A 19184-nucleotide genomic window follows, 5' to 3' on the forward strand; every position below is an offset into this window, starting at 1 on the left:
AGGGTGAAGGGAAGTGATTCTCTCCCTCCTTTCTTTCCTCCCTCCTGATTTTAAAGTTTTTTAGCGATATTTCCCATGCATGCACACTTTTTACAGCCTGTGTCAAATCAACAGTATCTGACCTTACCTAACAGCTAGCACTTCATAGTAAGTCTTATTCACAGATCTGATCATATCCTCTCTGACTGAAAGCATCTTCTTTCCCAGCCACCTTCCAGTGACTGCCAAGAAGGCAGAAACATTCACTCTGTTTGAAAAGTGCAACCTTGAAGTAGGGCAGAGAGACTGGATTAAAACAAAAGATCTTTTATTGTCTTCAACTGAAGTGTATGATACAGAGGAACTACACATGGGTTTCATTCATATAAAAAAAGAGCGCCCTTTATTTACACAAGTGTTCAATGTTGCCAATGGTACCTAACAACAACTCTGTATTTTCTTTGTATTCTTTTGTTAGTTATTTCCATCTAGATGGAGCAAGCATTGGTCAGTAACACTTAGAAAAAACATGTAAGAAGCTTTTGGGCAGGAAAAAGAAGAAATGTGTTCTAAAAGAAACCAAATCCTTACGGGCATTTCACTGTAACAAACCCACCAGAATACTTACAACCAATCACTGACAAAAGGAACAGTTTTCAGTACGGGCTCAGCAGCCAAATCATTCTCAGCCTTTCTTTTAGTTCCCCACCTAAGTAAATATACCCCGGACATGCAAAAACTCAACATGTATGAAGAATGGTAGAAATTTATTTAAAAGTAATTGTGCTTTTATTTATAAAAAAAATTTACAATCAGACACTGTCCTGCTGTGTTTCTGAAAGCATGTTTCTCTTAAAAATGACAAAAACTTAGCTTATTATTATCATTATTATTATTACTTTGTCATTATATTAATAATATTAATCTTATGCTTAAGTTTAAAAACATACTGCTTTCCCCTTCCCCATCCCCTCCTTCTCTGTGGTACTTGATATATATAAAAAAAGGCTTTCCAATGACCAATGAATTTCAATTATAACTAATAATAATAATAATAATAATGATAATTAATCGTACACATTTCTGTGTGTAAAATATGGCTGGTTCTAAAACAAACTACCAATGTACAAAGCTGTTCTCCCTCCCCTACCCTGGGCCACCCAAGAGACAGTCAGACTGTGGAAGAACTTTATCCCAGAGGCTTTCTGAGAAAACAAAAATTAATAAAACAACAAACAACCCTTGAGATCGTTGTCTTTGGTGTGGAGGACATTTCTGGTGCGCAGCCGGAGCTGCTCTGCTGAAAATGCTGGGACACTTAAGGCTTGTTGTTTGGACTGCTGCAAAGCCTCTGTTGGGCCAAGGGTCACCAATGCTTTGGTACAACTACCAGCTCCTCACACCCCACCACCCCAGTGATGCCAGAGGATCTCCCCACACCCCCATTCTATATCCCTCCCCCCCCATCACCCTGCCCGTAGCCCCTTTGCCACCGCTGGGGCTTTACGCTCGCTTTCGTCTTCCTTCCAGATTTCGGAAGCTGGAGGGTCTCAGCTTCATCTCTGCAAACTGGATGGAATATTCGTGGCCCTTCCAGTGGAACCAGTTAACACCCTGCAAAGACAAAGATGAAGTGTGGGAGGTCACACATTCACTTCTTCTCCTGTTGTCAGCCTTCACTGCTCTCGTTTCAGATTGCAGGCTGTTTTCTAACTTGGGAGCAGAGGCACAACAAAGTAGAGGGGCTTTGGGAAGCACAGGGCTCTGGCCGCGAGCATGCACAACCTGTACGAACCAACCCACGTGCTGACCCCCAGAGCTGTCACTCTCTGCCTAGCTTTCATGGCAAGAAGAACATTTTGTTTCACATGTTGAAAATTGCAGTTGTTCCCTGCACGCTTGGGATACTGCCTTGGAAAATCATACAAAACTATCAGTATTTTACCAGCTGACATTAAATTCTTGTTTTGTGAGCAACTGCCCATATCTTTCCCTATGACCCTTTGGCCTAAAGAGTGGGCTTTGGTTGGTGGTCTGATGGCTGGCTACCTGAACCACCAGACAGATCCATAATAGCAATTCCCCTTCTTCTGATGCATTACAGAAGCCTTCAAACACCAAACTCACCTGACTGTGGCTGTTGTCACCATATCTGCCCATCAGATTGACTCGGTGACAATTCTTGTACCAGAATGCACCCTTGTATGACAAAGCACAGTTGGTGATGGCAGAATCGTTGTCCTTGTCAAAGGTGGAGAAGGACCTTCCGTTATGGTATGTCATGGAGTCACCTGGATGGGGGACACAAAAAAAAGAACAAGGTCGGTGGTTTGCCTAGTTTAGATTACATGGGAGTGACCATTCTGCAGAAAATGTTTGGCCTCTGCCATGCCCAGTCTGTAAAGCCTGGCTGTGTGTCTAAGTTCTTAGAAATTGACTTGTTTAATACAGAAGGAAGTACACAATTTTTGTTGTTGGAGGCAAGTCAAAACACTTTTTTTCCAGGTTGTCTCTAATCCCAAACTTATTAAGTGTTTTTTTACGTAGCTCAGTTTCTGCACTTCTCGCTGAAAGTTGGATTTTGGCCCTGTACAGAAGGCAGTGTGGACAAACCAAGTCCAAAGAGACCTCCACAGGGAGTGAATCAAGACCAAAGGAGTCTCCAAACTTAGCTAGTCCATGCAGTAAAGCTAGTCATCTTCTTTAGCTGGAAACACAGACAGAGAGATGTCTGCCTGCGGTTGACTTCCCACTCCCAGGGTGCGGGTGCCCGTTTAAAGATGGGTGCAATAGGAGCAGCCTTCAGTGTATGCCTGAAGCAGAGTTCCCATTCGTGCCTTAGTATCTGTGTTGCTCCATCCATTAGTCTTAGACCTGAATGCTTAGGAAGAGGAAGTAGTAGGATTGAATCCTACTAGCTGTAGCAGCTACTACTGCTCTGCACAAGCGTGTTTGCCTTAAATAGACATTGATTCTACTACTGCTGCATATCCTTTGTATCCCTGTAGGCTGTGCACAAAGTTCATGTGATGGTCACAGGGCAGAGTCCATACACACACATCTCTGTGGTCTGTTTTATGCACCTAGCAGTATAAAATTATCTCCTTGTAAGACATCCTGTGGAGCTGGATGTATCTCTTAATCCTCTGAAGCCCTGAAGAGGACTCAATAAGGGCTGCAGGGTTTGATCCAGTAAGATTACAAAAGGCAGATGATTTGTTCAGCAAAATTACAAATCAAGTTATAGCAGGACTTTGCTGCATATTCCACTGACAAGAGATGAAGCTGTGCCAAGCAATTATTAGCTGTATAAATGACAGTCAAGCATTGGCCAAATGAGATATATGGCTGTTTAATATACTTGTTTGTATTCTGTCATAAGCATGCCATAAAATGTGACACCTAAATGACTGGAAGATTTAAAACAGAAACATAAAATATATTGATATATTCATATTTTCAAACACCTAACGTACAAGAGGTACCTGCTGTGACGCTGATCTGCAACATTCACACAGTTACCTTGAGCCAACTGGGAGGAAATTGCAAATCAGAAGAAAAAAATAGATTTCAGCTCACCTGCTGTGCCACTGTACCCATCCACTCTTAGCCGGTATCTGCTCTTTGCGTCTCCAACGCTGAACTTGTCGTAGACAGCGTAAGCTGTCTCCCCTTTGTCCCGCAGATCCACACGCAGTTCGTACTGGCCCTGAGAAGTGATTTTGTGGAGGTTCTCCAGACCTGTGGACATAAATGAACAATTCATTTGTCTTCCCATTTTTATTTGTCTACCATCAAGTTATCCCATAAATGGGGTCATAGCAGCTTGCATAGATATACCAGGGCAAAAACACTGGTGAGGAAAGTGAGCTATTTCAGCTGTAGGGTAATGATAGCACAAAAACAAATAGATAAAAACAGGCTGACTGAGAGACCTCTTCCCTTCAAATCACAGTAGCAGGTAGCCTTTTGGGAAAAGCAATCAAAGTTGTGCTGTGTGATCATCATTGGCTTTCATTTAAAACCAAATAAAATGCAACACAACCTTTGAAAATTTGCTTTTTACTTCTATTTTCCCCACTTTGCTTCTTCGAGTCATACGCTTTTTTTGCTGAGGGTGTCCTAGGAGTACAGGAAGAAGAAGGTTTGCAGTTGCTTCTCAGGTTACCTTCTGACTTCTTAGAGAGCACCAGTGAGCATTGGTTTGGTACGTTCGGTGACCCAAGAAGCGTGACATCTATGAACTGCAACTGGAGGGACTGGCTTGGACCTGGCAATTTCAATCTCCCTCGCAGCATGCTGCCCCTAGCCTCCTTCGCTCCTGTTATGCTCCCCTTTACAAATACTCTTGCCAGCTAAATGGAGGCTTCAAAGTAGCTCCTAGTCTTTTGGGCTGTGCTCGTGTTTTTGTTTGAAAAAAGAAAATTCTTGCCACTTACCTATCCAGAATTCATCCTTAAGATCTCCAAAACCAGCCACATAAGTCTTCCAGTTCTTGTAGAAATCTTCCTTTCCATTTTGACGCCTCAGGAACACCTACAACCACCGCATGCAAGAAGTGTTATCGACAGACCACCTTTGACAGAAAGGGCACTAGCAATGTGGCTTTTACAAATGCAGAGCTTGGCATTGCTCCTCCCCTGCCTTTACCATCCAAAGCAGCAGTCTCACTGCAATTATGGCATTGTACCAAGACTGTTGAATGCTCCTTGCTTTTTTTAAGCCTCTAGTTTCTCTTTTGGGTTCCCAGGCTCCCCTGCATGATGTGGTCTTTTAGCTCCTGCTCTCTGCTTTTTTAACAGCCCCTTGCAGTTCTGTATTTCTCAGCCAAGACTTTCTACACCCCCTAGACTCCTAGCCGTGCGTTTCTCCAGCTCCTTCTTCCTTTCTGTGCCCTGGGTCCCTCTGGCATGTTCAGATTTGAGGATGTCAGTAGAGAGAGCTGGCGGTTTTATTGCCATTCATTTGTTGTCTGGGTGGGATGTGTCCCTTGCATAATGGCCTGGGAAGCCCGGGCAGCCACCATACCATGTGGCTGCTGAACGCATGCTTTCTCTGGCCTATGCTTTAACCTCTTTCACTGTGTCTCTCATTCAAATAGAGTCAGTCCACCCCCCTCCCACCTCATTAGCTGTTTAGAAGGTATGTATCTGATCTAAGATGTGGAGAGAGATCAGTGCTTTTCTTAGGTGCTGAAACCACAACCCATCCTTTGGAGACACCTCTCTCTCCTCCAACTACAGAAAGAGCTGGTAACCTTGTTCTAGGCACCTAGGTGTCCTACTCGAGATAAAATTCCCCAAATTTATAGACAAGTCAGTCCTACTCTGATAATAGAGCGCTATGAGGGGTGCCATAGATGAGCAGGGATGGGATTTGCTACCCCTGCTCTTAGCACAGGCAGATGTGTGTGCGGGTGATGCGGGGGCTCTCCTTCTTACTCACAATCCATCCGCCCCCGTCCTCGCTCATGTCGCAGAAGACTTGCAGAGGCTGAGCCTTGTCACCATTCAGGTAAACTGTGTAGAGCCCAGAGGTGGTTTCTCCATTCAGGAGAGCCTGGGAGCAGTCTTTAGGGTAAGGATAGAGAAGACCAGCTGCACACACAAAAAAAGAGAAAGCAGTCCTTAAGAAATCAGCAATTACAAGGAACTTGTTGAATAGAGATGACTCATGAAAATCAGTTGTGGGTCAATGGCACAGCCAGGTACAGAGCCCAGGAACAGGTTTGTAATTGCTACCCTACGTACAAAAGATTCACAGTAAACAGCAGATGATGTAAATTTTTTCTTTTCAGTATGCTTTTGCACATCTGTTTACACTTTTGCAAGTGCTGTGGATGCCAGATAACTTACTCCCTGCTATGATGGGAGTGTATCCTCCAGCTAAATATTTAAATGGCATGAGCTGTGTTTACAGCAGCTTCTGTGTAAAACCAAATCTACCAATCTCTGATTATGTGACACAAAAGAGAAGGGGAAATACAAAGACAGGACTACAACCAAAAATAAATAGATTGGGAATATTTTGCTAGCAAGTACAATTTAAATATGTTATAAAACTAGGCTTTCAAAAAACAACGCAAACAATAATGGTTGAAACTACAGGGAAATGTCATTTCTTTCTGACAACGAGCTAATAGCATCATTGCAGTCAGAACAATTTCTAACCCCCCAAAAAGCTTTTCATTTTTTCTTTTTCAATTCACTTAGGCCATTAACTTTTTCAGCCAATGGTCTAATTAAGTGATGTTCTAGGTGTGTCCATAGGAGAGTTTTTAAATGTGGCTGCTCACAGAGTGGCTGTTGCTCCCTTTCCAGTGTGTTGCACATCCCTGCCTGTGCCTCAGCTACAGAGAATTTGCATCAGCTTTGGGATTTGGAGAAAAGCGGTGCTCTGCGGGGAGCTACTTCAGTGTTTCCCTCTCACTAAATAGCACACAAATGTATTTTTAGAGTTAAGGCCAGGCTTAAGCATCTGCTTGAACGAGGCTGACACTGCATTCATATGGGTGAAGGCACCCCATTCAGTCCCTGCCAAATATCAATTTGCCAAATATCACTTAAATACACTCCGATTTAATTCTTCTCCTATTTCTGGTTGTGGATTGTCGCCTGTTGGTGGAGTTCATCCTGCTCTACACGAGGAGTGACTGTGAGCAGGCTCGGGATTGTGTGACTTTTATTAGCACTTCTGTGAGTCCTTGGGCTGAAGTTGGTATGAGCAGTGGAAGGGAGAATGGAAACGGCTGAAGGTCCTGCTGGGTCTGAAAGGCTGGAAACTGTGAAAAGTGAGACAAATGACAGGCAAGGTTTCACAGTTAATACTGAACAACAACTTTTTTTTTAATGTCAGCTCTGAAGTGACCTTCAGAGAACCCAATATATTCTTGTATTCAGCTCACTGGAGAGCTGTCCTCTTAGAGCTGGAACAGACATGCTGTGTGGCATTGCGAGAACCAATCTCAGAAAGAGGAGAAAAAAAACCTGCCCAGAAATTCATCTCCTCGGACCACTGAACTGATCTGTGTGTGTGTGTGTGTGTGTGTGTATGTGGTTTGCTTCATTTCAACTTAAAACACTGACTTGTTTTAACAGCTTGCTATGCATCAATATAGAGGTAAATCAGGGTGTCAGTTTGGATTTTAAAGAGTAATGTTCCTTTCGATATTTTACACAGGAAAGGCAGGTTGTTTCATCAGAGAGAAGACTATAGAGGTGATGCTGATGGATAAAAAGAAAAGAATTTCATCCTGCCAGTCTGGGGAAAGCAGATGACACTACAGCTCAGGGGGAACAGGGACTTTTGCACCAACACTGCAAGCAAATGAAGTGCGTACTGACAATTGGATTAAAAATCTTCTATGAGGTCTGTGTCTGCTTATTGCAGAGCTCAGCTCTGTCCTGAGAGCAGTAACTTATATGTTATTACAGCTGCGCATATGCTCTAAAGTCCTTACTTGTGGTGAAAATAGTCAGGATCATTTTGCTCTTCAGGGACCTGTTCAGTGCCTGGAGTTTCACCGTGTACTGGGTAGATGGGCTCAGCTCTGTCAGGCCGTAGGAAGTTGTCTCGGGGTTTAGGATGACTTCCTATGGGGAGGAGAAATAATACAGGGAAATCTCAGTGAGAAAGTCATAATGACCAGAACTGTTACATATTTTAGTTTGTCACATTATTTTTTGTGGTAATTATTTATGGTATTTTTAACCAACTAAATTATTTAATACAAAACTTCTATCCCTCTAAGATTTTTATCAAGCTAACTTTCTTTAGAAGTTTGAGAAAAGTTGCCTGGAAATGAATGTTTACCATCATAATGTATAAGCTATGTGGTTTAAAAGCAAGTCAGCATAAAAGTTTACATGCCTTGAACATACGCATTGTATAGATGTCTCTGTGAAACTCATAAAAAATTGAGAAGAATCACCCTTTAGGACAAGGAAATGTCGTACTCCAGTCTCCAAAAGGCTGTTTTTCTGTAACTTTAAAAGACTGATTTTCAGTATGCTTAGGGAATTTGCCTTCTTGAAAACCAGAACCCTTTCTGATGTACCAGGCTCGGCATCCAAACTTCTTTGTCATTTTTGCTGGGATTCACCTCATTCATATTAAAGCATCTAGTGCAATCTAGTTATGTAGGAACATAATAAAATTATTGGAGAGCAAGAGGCACTTTCAAAGGCAATTCATCTTGCTTTAGACACCTCACTTGCACAGGGATGGATTCTCCTGAGTTTAGAAAGGAGAATCCCGTTCTTTAGGATGTGTGAGTTTATTTCATGATACAGGTTTGGAATGAGGTAAAATAGTTGCTTGTGCTTTTATCCATATTGTGGAGAGATGACTGTCAAAATTCAGGCTGCAGTTGAGCTTCTGTGTCAGGGTATAACACAGGAAAGTACTTAAGCAGGTTTTAAAGGCACTTGTGTTCAAGCTAGCACCGAAACAGTTACTTAGTATTTTACCATGTTAACTTAAGGCACATGATCATGTTCCATTCGTGGACACTTCAGAGCACCTCTACTGCCCAGTTTTGAGGCACCTTTTGTTTTGGTTACAAGTGCTATACCTTGACTCTGCCATCAATGGACTCGTAGATCAGGAGATAACCAGTGACAGGAGCACGTGGAGGCCTCCACGTTATCACAGCTGTTTCTGACTGAACCTCAGTGGCACTTAAATCTCTTGGAGCATCCAGTCCTGAAGGAGACAACAGATCAATTACAATCACATCTATATGGAGTTTAGTACAGGCTACCTTATGGGCAGTATATTAAAACAGGACAGAAAAACAAAATTCTCCCCAGAAATTTGAAATTAAAAAATATTTCAACCTAAATTTTGTGATTAAAAAGTAATTTTCCCATTGGAAATTTTATAATACGGGTATTTATTCTATCTAAGTTAAAATATTGGCTTGTCTTAGGCACTTTAATTTATAAGCAGTTGCATTGAAATGTCTTTTCAAACAAAATTGTGCCTTTCATTATTTCACACAAGAAGACAGATTGGTATTTACATATTCCCAGGAAAAAAAACTTTGGTTCCAATGATGCCTCTTTTGAATAGGAAAACTTTTCATACTTGGCCTGGCTACAGCTTCCCTTCTCCACTGTAATTGTGACACTGAATTTGTATGACTCAGCTCTTGTATGTCCAGTTGCCTCTAGTTATCACCCTTGAGAAGTCAAGTAATAGTCAGGAAAATGAGAAACATCCATGATTTCATTGATGCTAATGGTAAGTCATAACTATGAAACCAACTGGATACCTTCAGCATTGGTACCCTGACATCAGCCCCCAAAGAAGAGTTCCTGATCCTGCTTTGTGTGAGAATCTGTAGAATTGGTGACAGAAAACCACCTGCTGGGTCAGTCACAGCAGCCTTCCACCAGAGAAAATTTGGTGCAAACATTATCAAAATTCAGGTTTCTAGTAAAAAAAGCACAATGTGCTGGCTGACTTTATGCTATTAGAGAAATGTAAACCAGGTGGGACGAGAAGAGATGGCAGCTCTCCCTGCCGTGTGGTGGGACATAGCACCTGTAGTAAACTGGGTGGAGAGGGTCTCGCTCTTCTGCGTGTCCTTCAGTGCATGGACACTCAGCGTATACTCAGTTGCAGGTCGAAGGCCCTTCAGGTCATACTCCACAGTGTTTCCTGATACCATCTGAGTAACTTCTGGTTCTAAGAAGAAAACACAGAAGAGAACAGGTCCCTGCATTATTCAGACATGTCATGATGTACTCAACTCCATGCTCCACTCAGTGATATTTTTTTACTAGCTGGGAGCAAGCACAAAATAGTAAAAGCCCAGACCCCATCTCTGCTTACACCTATGCTGAATCTGAATGAACACCAGAGTCCTTTATCTAAAAGTTTTAGCACTCTCTAGTGTTCATATGAATTATAACACCATCTTTTCTTTTCAAGAATCTCAGTTATCTCTGTTCATGTCTGAATTGGGAATGCTTGACTAAAATGATCATTTTAAAAATGCTTCTAGTGAGGCATCTCCTTCAGATAACAGCCCCCCGCCATCCTCCTGGAGTCACGCTGCTGCACCCATTTCTGAGCATCTCTCAAGAGCTGTAACACTGTCAGCTCCCTGACCCATCACTAATTCTTCTCACCATCCTCAGAAGCGTAGGAGACAATGTAATTATCCACAGCAGCAATTGCTGGCTGCCAGGTCGCCAGAGCCTCAGAGTCTGTGATGTTCACCACTACTAGGCCTGACGGGCTGTCCAGAGCTGAAAGAAAGAGAATAACAGATTGAAGGAATCTGACAAACATTCTCAGCTCTGTGCAATGCTCTTTTGTAAATATATGATATAAAATGCACAAACACTGCTGCTTGATACAGCTTTTATGGTCCCCTTTGGAATAGTGGAGCTCTGCAGAAGACATCAGTGCCCATAAAGAGACATCAAATGCCTCCGCTGGAAAGGGAGGTCAATGCGTGAAAAGATTAAACACTGGGAACAGACATAACTAAGTACGTTCTCAGATCAGTTTTGATATCATCAATCTTAACGGCTCTGTCAGAGCTGACATATTTCTCTCAACACCCTCAAATCTGGACTGCTTTTTGGAGCAAACTCAGGAGACAGAGCTGGGAAAAATAACTAATGTGACGGCAACTGATAGCCACTGTGACCTTCCACCAGCTTGCCCTGCATGTTTAAAAATAAACCAATCAAACAGCCAGCCAACCAGTCAACATCCCCACATGTCCTGTCTTGCTTCCTCATGGGAGTCTATTTTGCACATAGTTTTATGCTCTCCCTGAATTGGGATAGATATCTGTCTCCAGTACAGCTGGAATGGGTTATAAATTTCATTCTATTATCCAGCACTCATCATCTTGTTCCTTGCCTCAGTTCTCTGACTGCTTGCCAGGCCCCCCCCCCAAAAAAATGAATCAATTGAGACTGGCTGCAGGGTGGGCTCAGAAGAGCATAGTGGACCCTCATTTCCTACAGGGGTATTTAAAGCTGTATTGAAGAAATACCAGGACAGAGAATGCTTTTCTACTTAGGGCACAGTCTGAACTTGGGAGATGTCGAGTCTGAGTCCACCACAGAAACTGGTCTGAACTGTTCAGCTGAGCTGGCCACTTGCTTCCTCATCTGTGAAATGGTATTAATTAAACTTCTGGTTTTTTCTGATGTATTAGCACTGTAAATACATGAATTTGTCTCTGTCTCACTGCAGGTTGGTTCAGCACTTAGCAAATGGGAGCCTGATCAAACTTACAAGTTCTATACTCATCGGAAATACAAAGATACAAAGAAAGAGTGGCAAAAAACTTCCTACAGTTTGTGCAGACAGCAAAAACGGGATCTCAGTGGGTCTTCAGCTCCAGATCCCGAGTCTCTCCTACAGCACAGACAATGCATTTGAAAACCTGCTATTTCCTCTTTATATATTACCTGTTTTCAGAGTGCCAGAGACAGGTTCACTTTCTTCAAAGCCTTTCACAGAGATTATACTAACATTGTAGGTTACACCTGGGACTAACTTCACCAACTTGGTCCTTGTCTTGCTTCCATCGACTGTAACAACATTTGGAGTACCTAGGATGAAGCCAAATGCCAAAAGATTAGTGACACAATACTCCAGTAAAGGCTTGGAGGATGTGTTTCAAGTTAAAGACATGACCAACAAGGACATACTTGTACAGGAGGAGGTGAATTTTCCCCAGTTAGTTACAATCACCGATGTCAAAGGGCAGCCTCAGGAAAAAATACGGCTGCCATGACACCTAAATCTAAGACATTGGTTTGTATTCGTTCCTAGTGGTATGCCAACAGTAAGAAAAAATTAACATTTCTGTTCAGAAAAAATATAATTTTACAAATGAGTTGTAAGGTGAAAACACAGCACTCTCTACATGGAAGTTCATACACCTGTGAGGACGCAGTCTAGATGCACTTTGTTTCTGGTAAGGGCTGGAAGTTTCTCCTTCACCAATCTCATTTCAAATAAATATATAGTATATATTATTTTAAGAGGTGCTGCATGTGTGGGTGAGGACGTAGTACCCATACTTGTTTCAAATTCTGCGTTTATTCCAGGAAAGCACTTAGACAAGTGCCTAACTTTATGACTGTGAATTGCTCCCTTTCTTCTGTAGGATCACTGTAGATTTAAAGTTGCATGTGTTCTTACATACTATATTGTCTATAGGCCTATATCTTTACTTGTCTTAGTCAATAGCATGTCTTTTATGGTCCTGACATCTGTAGGTTTTGCTCTTTAGCTGTTTCCTTTCAGAGGTGTCCCTAAGTTATGATAAAAATCTGTTTAAGTATAGGAAGTTTTTAAGCTGAACACTGAAACAGAGATATAATGGATGGAATGAAACAACATTGGGGAGTATTAAGAAAAATCACTGTCTTGGAAAACTATTACCACCATGGATTATGATTATTATTTCCAAGGGTCATCTTTTCAAATATGCTTAGCTCATAAAATGCCTACAAAATAATGTGACGGTTTGGAAATAAATCCTTGCTTAGGAGGCTCAGTGGGAACAGAGATTTTTGTGAATGTGGCCCTATTAGGGGTACAACCATTCCAGCATCTAGCTCTGAGCTCCCTTACAAGTCTTGTCCGTGGGATGTGGGACACTATGCTCAGACAGAGGTTCGCTACCGGGACCATGTATGCACACCCACATTCCTGGTCAGCAGTTTGAAGAAAAAAGAGATGATCTAATGTAGGATCATCTGGGAGATGCACTGAGAGATGGATATCAACACAACAAACTCTTTCTGCTCTCCCTTTTACTATCTTCCTCCCCGTCCCTCCTTGCAGTTATTCACCTCCTGTGACAGGGACATAGGAGATCCGGTAGCTCTCCACGCGGGTGCGAGGGGGTGTCCAGCTGACTGTAGCGGAGTTTTCCGTGATGTCAGAGAAAGAAATTCCCTTGGGAGATCCAACAACTGTTGGTGGAGAATAGAGAACAAACACACGACATAGAAAGAAAAGATAAGTAATTTGTCTATCAGTCCTTAGTGCTGGAACACTGATTTGTCTTATCCCTCTTATCCCAAGAGCTGATGTTATCAATATTCTGTCCTAAACAACACTAACGCAGAGAGTACCAAACAGTTAATGGTTTTATTACATACTGACAGCAACATTCTATTTGGTCTATATTTTCCCTTTTCAGTAACTTTACAGCAGCGCATAGCTTAAAAAATACCTGAGACATATATCTACATATCATGTACACAGAAGTAACAGAGGTTTCAGTGTTACAGAAAAGTATGGAGGACTATTTACAGGAATACTATTCTATTACCCAGGAGTCATTGTATTTATCATTTTTTCTACCCCAGTTCCACTTGGATGACTTTTAGTCTTTCCATTGAGTCTCGGAGCCCTATCGGTGACACACAGCAACAGCAGCCCTTAGCAATGGAGAAATGTCTCTTCCCGAGCATAAAGTTTCTACTAGAGGATGCCTAAGAAAGACCTGGACTCAGTTGCCTGAGTTCATCAAGGGTCCATCCTCTCAAGCACTGATTGCCTGTAACTGCTCTTGGCTTCAAACTAGAAGTGACAAGATTTTCTTCTTGGAATCTATCTGAGACGATGGTTTTTATTAGGTATATTCAAGCACATCCACCCAGAGGACATCCAAATACAACCATCATGAGGAAGGCAGTTGTGGTTCTGCTGCAGCTCTTTGTCATACAATCCAGCCTTTCCCTGTATAAACCTGAGCACTACATTTGCCCATATAAGTTAGATCAGTAAGCTAGGCAAACAAAGCCCAAGTTTTGCCAAAATCACACAATCTTAAGATGCAAACCAACATGTGACCCAAACATTCCAGTTTAAGGCCTAATTAAGGTACTGCAAAACAAGCATGGAAAGGACTTCTAGGAGGACATAGTAAAGAGACCTGCCACTTCAAAGTTTACATTGAGCATCTCACTTCCAATTTTCTTTTTTGACTGTAACCAAAACAACCCTGACACGTTAAAAAAATAAACAGCCCACACAGAGTAGGCCATTAGCAGAAATGGGAGAGATACCAAACATCAGCCACATTAAGAGTGGTGGAGACAGGCTGAGGGTAGGGGAAGGGGGGCAAGAGAAGAAAAAAAGTGACCGTGCTTGAAATAGCTTGGAAAGAACGCGTCTGCAGGAAAGAAGTCAGAGGGCTGTTTGTTCCATGTGTCCCCAAAGCTCTAGCAGCAATGCACTAAATCAACTGAAAGGCAAGGAAAGAAAAACAACTGAGCTCTCAAGAGAAATGTAAATTATTTCTCTGGAGCTCACTAGACATGTTGGGTTTGTGGGGTTTGCTCACATGAAAAAGCCAAAGAAGGAAAGAAAAGAATTAAAGATAATGGAGAAAGCAAGGTGGGGTTAGTAAAGCTACATTGTACACAAAGTTGCCACTGATTTAGGTACAGTCTGTAGGAAACAGATAGAGCATAAAGAAAACTTGGGAAAGAGAGAAAAGTGAAAATCACATTGCTTTTGTTTCATATTGCAGGTGCTCTCAGTGACTGGTGAAAAGTGCTGGTGATGACTCTAGAGACCAAAGAGGTGGACCAGCACTCGGTTTTCATACACACAGGGAATTTCAGCCTTTCCCAGAAAATAAATCACCCAATCCATCCCACTTGGACTCTGCTGTGCACACTGCCATGGGCTTCATGCTTGTTTTCTGTACCAGGTGAACTGCTGCATAACAAACAGTAGTAAAAAGAGCCTTGACTACGTAAGAGTTCCCCATCCCCAACTACCCCAACTGCAGCTACTTTCGTGGGAGCAAACCTGGCAAAGAAAGTATAACAGACCATCAGAGCAAGCATCAGTCCTGAAATGAGTCCCAGAGATGTAAGAGAGTGGTACCTTTGAGCACAGGGAAATGAAAAAGGAGCAAATGAAATCATCTTCTTGAGCTACCTGAAAGCCAAAATTAAGCAGGCATAAAAAACAGCCAGCATGTTTCTGTCCTGTCATTCATAAAAAGCCTTAGTTCATCTGTTAGGCCGATACAGGTAATTAGCATTATCCTCCAGCATTATTCCCCATTAGTTGTATGGGAGACAGAGAACTTCCATGTGAGGTTGCTAAAGCACCCATGATACCTGAGTAGCTGCTATTCTTTGGGGATTTTTTTGCTAAAAAATTGTACTTTCATTACTAACAGACTATAGGAATATGTTCACTGGCTTTCTTTTTCTAAGCAACAGGAAGCATCAAGTTGCATTTATCATGTATAAAGAGCATGTGAAGTGTTTTGTGATCTTCTCAGATGGAAAATGCTGTCACAGTGTGGCAAAACACCATTAGAAGAAGAGGAAAGTAGCAGCATGAGACCCACACTTCCGATTAAGTGTATTAGGTGGCACACAGCTGTGTTGTGGTCCCCCAGCGAGAGCTGAATTGCACCTTAGCAGACATTCTACAGATTAATTTCTGAAAGACACCAACTGTCCCTCTGAAAGCAGCAGTGGACAAACTCCCTTGTGCCAGCTTCATTAGACACTGCAGGTCTGTACGATGCTGCCTCGCATTACAGTGATTTTACTGTTAATGTTTTCTATCACAGCAGAATTGATGGTGAAACGACAAACAGACAAATACAGAGAGTAGGGAGAGAGGGTACCATCATCACCCCAAATAGGATAACCTTTTAACAGCATTATCATCAGTGGTTCTGGGGAAAACCTATTGCTGTTCACTTGTATATACAAGTAAATGATGGAGGAAGAACTACTTATGATGGGTGTGGGAAGATACAACTTCATTGCCAGCTCCCATGCCCAGCAGTTTCACACCACATTCCTGGTGTGATGGGAGCAAGGAAGATCATCTCAGCCTCCGGGCAAGTTACCAGCTGCAGGACCAACACAAGCTACATGGAGAAAATGGCAAATGCCAGTCCTGCCCTACTCAGCCTTTCCTCATCCAAAGCCCATGGCTGTCACTAGATCAACTGCCTTGCTGACTTCTTAAAAGAGAAAGGAGGAAAGGAAACCACAGAGGAGGATGAGGCAGCAAAAGGTGAACACTGCAAGATCCTTCCTCACAGCAGGTGGGTGGTTTGCTGTACAAAGATAAGAGGTCAGACCCTCAGAGGGGATTGCTTGGCAATGCTCAAACCAGATTCCTTCAGCTGCACCAATTACACCATTTGTGGACCTGATCCTTGAAGACTTATTTGTGTATACATGGGTATGGGCCCAGGGAGGGAAGAAGGGGAAAGCTTGGATAATGGATAATAGATAATGGATAATGGAGTGATAAATACAGAGAAGGATTTCTAGTCTAAATTATTTTCCTGCCTTCATTTCCATGGTAAGGTTTGGTTTGTTTGCTGGTCTGTTTGCTAGCTTTGTTCCAACTGTTATTTTACTGTCTTCTCTACTAAAGCTAAAGACTGCCTAGCTAATTTATTCCTTGCTCACTTGTATCTCGTACACATGCCAGAATAAAGCAAGGCTGAATATAAGCCTGAGCTACCCCCTTCAGGGATAGAAATGTTTCTTTGCAACCATACTGGAAATGCTGTAAATATACATATGTTTGTCTAATAATCAACTCCCAAATTAAGAATCTAGTGACATGCTTTGGTGGCCCCAGCTACCCAATGTAGTGTAACCTGCAGCCCGAATTATTTTGCTGGATTTTTGTGGCTCCAGCTCTATTATCAATTATCCATGGGCTATTTACATCTGACAAACATCTTTTGGGCTATTTGCTTCAATAGGTAATGTGCTAAATCTTGAAAGAACTGAATAAGAATGTAGTCATGAGGAAAATGATAACTCTTCGTGGTTTAGCATAAATATCCTGGAAGTCAGTGAAAATGGAGACATGCCGCTAACAAGTGCAGTTGACTTTAAACATCCCTCTCCGCTATGAGTCAACCCGCATGGGAAAGGTGGTGTGTGATGGGTGCATGTTCTGCTTCACGTAAATGTCTGGGTGAGTGTATATATGCCCTTGCTGTTTATTCAAGGGATGCGATGGCAGTCAGTGGAGCAGGTCAGAAATGTGCCTTCCCATGCTAACAACTGGCACCACAGACATTAAGGTGAATCATGAGGCCGTGCTCTTTTAGGAGAAGCTGTTCAATACTGAGTTATTGTTGTCCCTTTTCTGTGTGTTGTCTGGAGTACACTGCTACAGCTGAGCAAATACCTCTTTTATGAATTTCTGTTGGCTTCCTCACACACTGAACTTAACTGTCCCCTTCTAATACCCCTCCTCCCAGAATTAGACTGATTTGAAATTACTATGTTTTCATATCAGCAAGCTCAAAATTTTTAAGAGAGACTTTGGGTCACAGGACATTGCTTCATTTGCTTTAGATTTAAATACATTTCAAAATGAAACCATGATTTTGGTGGAAAAAAAATAGAAAATCTTCATTCAAAAGTGCCAAAATGAAATGCTTCAAATTATAAATATTTTTTGTTTAAATTAATCTCAGGAATTCAACCTAAGCCTTGAGAACTTTTTACCTGACTAATATCTGCTTATTTTCACAGAAAAATAATATAAGAAAAAATATTCCAGTTACAAATCGCAAAAATTTCTTTCTTCTCCCTGGCACTGAGAAAATGAGGCTCTGTTCTGGTGGAAATTTTTCAGAAACGTATATAGGTTTAGGCGAACTTCAGACAGCAGACCTTTGCAGCTATGTTTACAATGTTTCTTCATTAGTGTGAGACTATGAAATGCAAGAACTCCAACTTTGTAGAAATGGCATGCTGCAACTGAGGATTAAGGCTCTGGTATTTTTAAAACAAAATGGCATGAATTGGCAATCATACCTGCATGTTTTCTTCTGGATTATTTTACCTGGGTAAGTCACTAAGCTAATTTACATCAGAATTTTTGATACACAAGAATGAGAATATAAAGCAACTTCTGCTGAGGGAGTTCAAAGCTTTGATTTTGTAAGAAACTCAAGTTTATTTTGAATTATCGAGCACACGTTGCTCCTGGTAAGATCCTGGTAAGTCTAAGTTAATTGTGCTTAGTCCTTTGCTGATCAAGCCATAAATAAACTTCTCAATAGCTCTGGTAAATTCATTTTGTCATACCTCTTTTCTAGGGAGGTAAATTGTTGTAGAGTTGTGATATGTAATTAGTTCCAGGAAATCACTGAAAAAGGCTGCTACAGAAACAATATTTCTTGGGTCTCAAAGACAGTGCTTTAATTGCTAGACTCTGCTGCCTAATTCCAGATCATGAAAGTAATTAAATAAAAACCATATTAAATAGACAGTGATGAAGCTAAGGAATGTGAGATGATTGATTATAAATAACTACACCCCACTGAATCAGTAACTAGGATAAGGGACATACAGGAGACAGTTTGAACAGCTCAGTAACAGCTCAAGCTGGCTATGAAAAGGAGAGATGCTGAAAGAAACAGGCATGAACATGTTACGCTTTTCCTACTGCAAAGACAATACCTGTGGTTGCTACCGCATTTACGGGTTGGGAACGCCGTCCACTGCTAACTCCATAGAGCTCAATTTCATATTCAGTACCCTCTTTCAGCCCTGTTATATCCTGGGTGCGCTCATGGCCTGGTACTATTAGTTCCAGTGGATCAGATTTCCTTTTGGTATCCCTGATTTTTAGAACAAAACTGTCGAAAACCCCATCATCTGCAGTCCAGGACAGACGGAAGCCATCTGGAGTAGCATCTGAAACCAGAAGGTTGTCGACCTCGGGTTCTGCTTCTAAAAAAGGAGAAGATAGCAGTAGGGAACAGAAATGATTTTTTTAATCAGTTCATTAGAGACCTGCCTGAGGTCTGGATATAGCATACTGCAAGAATCCAACCACAGTTCAAAGAAAGGGAAACAATCTGTCAGCTATTGAAAAAAAAAAAAAAAAAAAGAGTATTAGCATTATACACATACTGAAGAAGACATATGTGAGTGTGTGCAGGCCCATTCAAACTTTCACTCCTTAATAGCAAATCCACTGCATGGACATACACCATTTGCCTCTGACATGCAAAGTTACACATGCTAATAGTAAGTTTCATGTGCATTTCTCCCTTGCTACCTATGGGAAACCTTTATGTACAATAAAAACAAGCTCTTGTTATAGAACTGCAGGCATGCCTGTAGTATTGTCAGGTCTCTCTCTGTTAGGAGGACAACATAGAAGCCACTTGAAAGAGTCCTTTTCTTCATGCA

At 41.7% G+C, this 19184-nt stretch overlaps 1 protein-coding gene across 4 annotated transcripts in view; it reads right to left on the minus strand.

Annotated features, from left to right (window-relative positions):
• Positions 1-290: 290 nt before the first annotated feature.
• TNC (tenascin C) overlaps positions 291-19184 on the minus strand; it is a 74898-nt gene continuing 56004 nt past the window's right edge. For all 4 annotated transcript variants that reach the window (XM_030000372.1, XM_030000370.1, XM_030000373.1 and 1 more), the window contains 12 exons: positions 18447-18719; positions 12813-12935; positions 11418-11561; positions 10116-10235; positions 9526-9669; positions 8552-8682; positions 7439-7571; positions 5425-5576; positions 4419-4515; positions 3559-3720; positions 2107-2270; positions 291-1593 (listed from right to left, as the gene is read on the minus strand). In XM_030000372.1, coding sequence (XP_029856232.1) covers positions 1483-1593; positions 2107-2270; positions 3559-3720; positions 4419-4515; positions 5425-5576; positions 7439-7571; positions 8552-8682; positions 9526-9669; positions 10116-10235; positions 11418-11561; positions 12813-12935; positions 18447-18719 — 1754 coding nt within the window. In that variant the 3' untranslated portion in view covers positions 291-1482. The remainder of the gene's footprint in view (positions 1594-2106; positions 2271-3558; positions 3721-4418; positions 4516-5424; positions 5577-7438; positions 7572-8551; positions 8683-9525; positions 9670-10115; positions 10236-11417; positions 11562-12812; positions 12936-18446; positions 18720-19184) is intronic.

This window comes from Aquila chrysaetos, chromosome 24 (assembly GCF_900496995.4).
Source record: "Aquila chrysaetos chrysaetos chromosome 24, bAquChr1.4, whole genome shotgun sequence".
NCBI lineage: Eukaryota > Metazoa > Chordata > Aves > Accipitriformes > Accipitridae > Aquila > Aquila chrysaetos.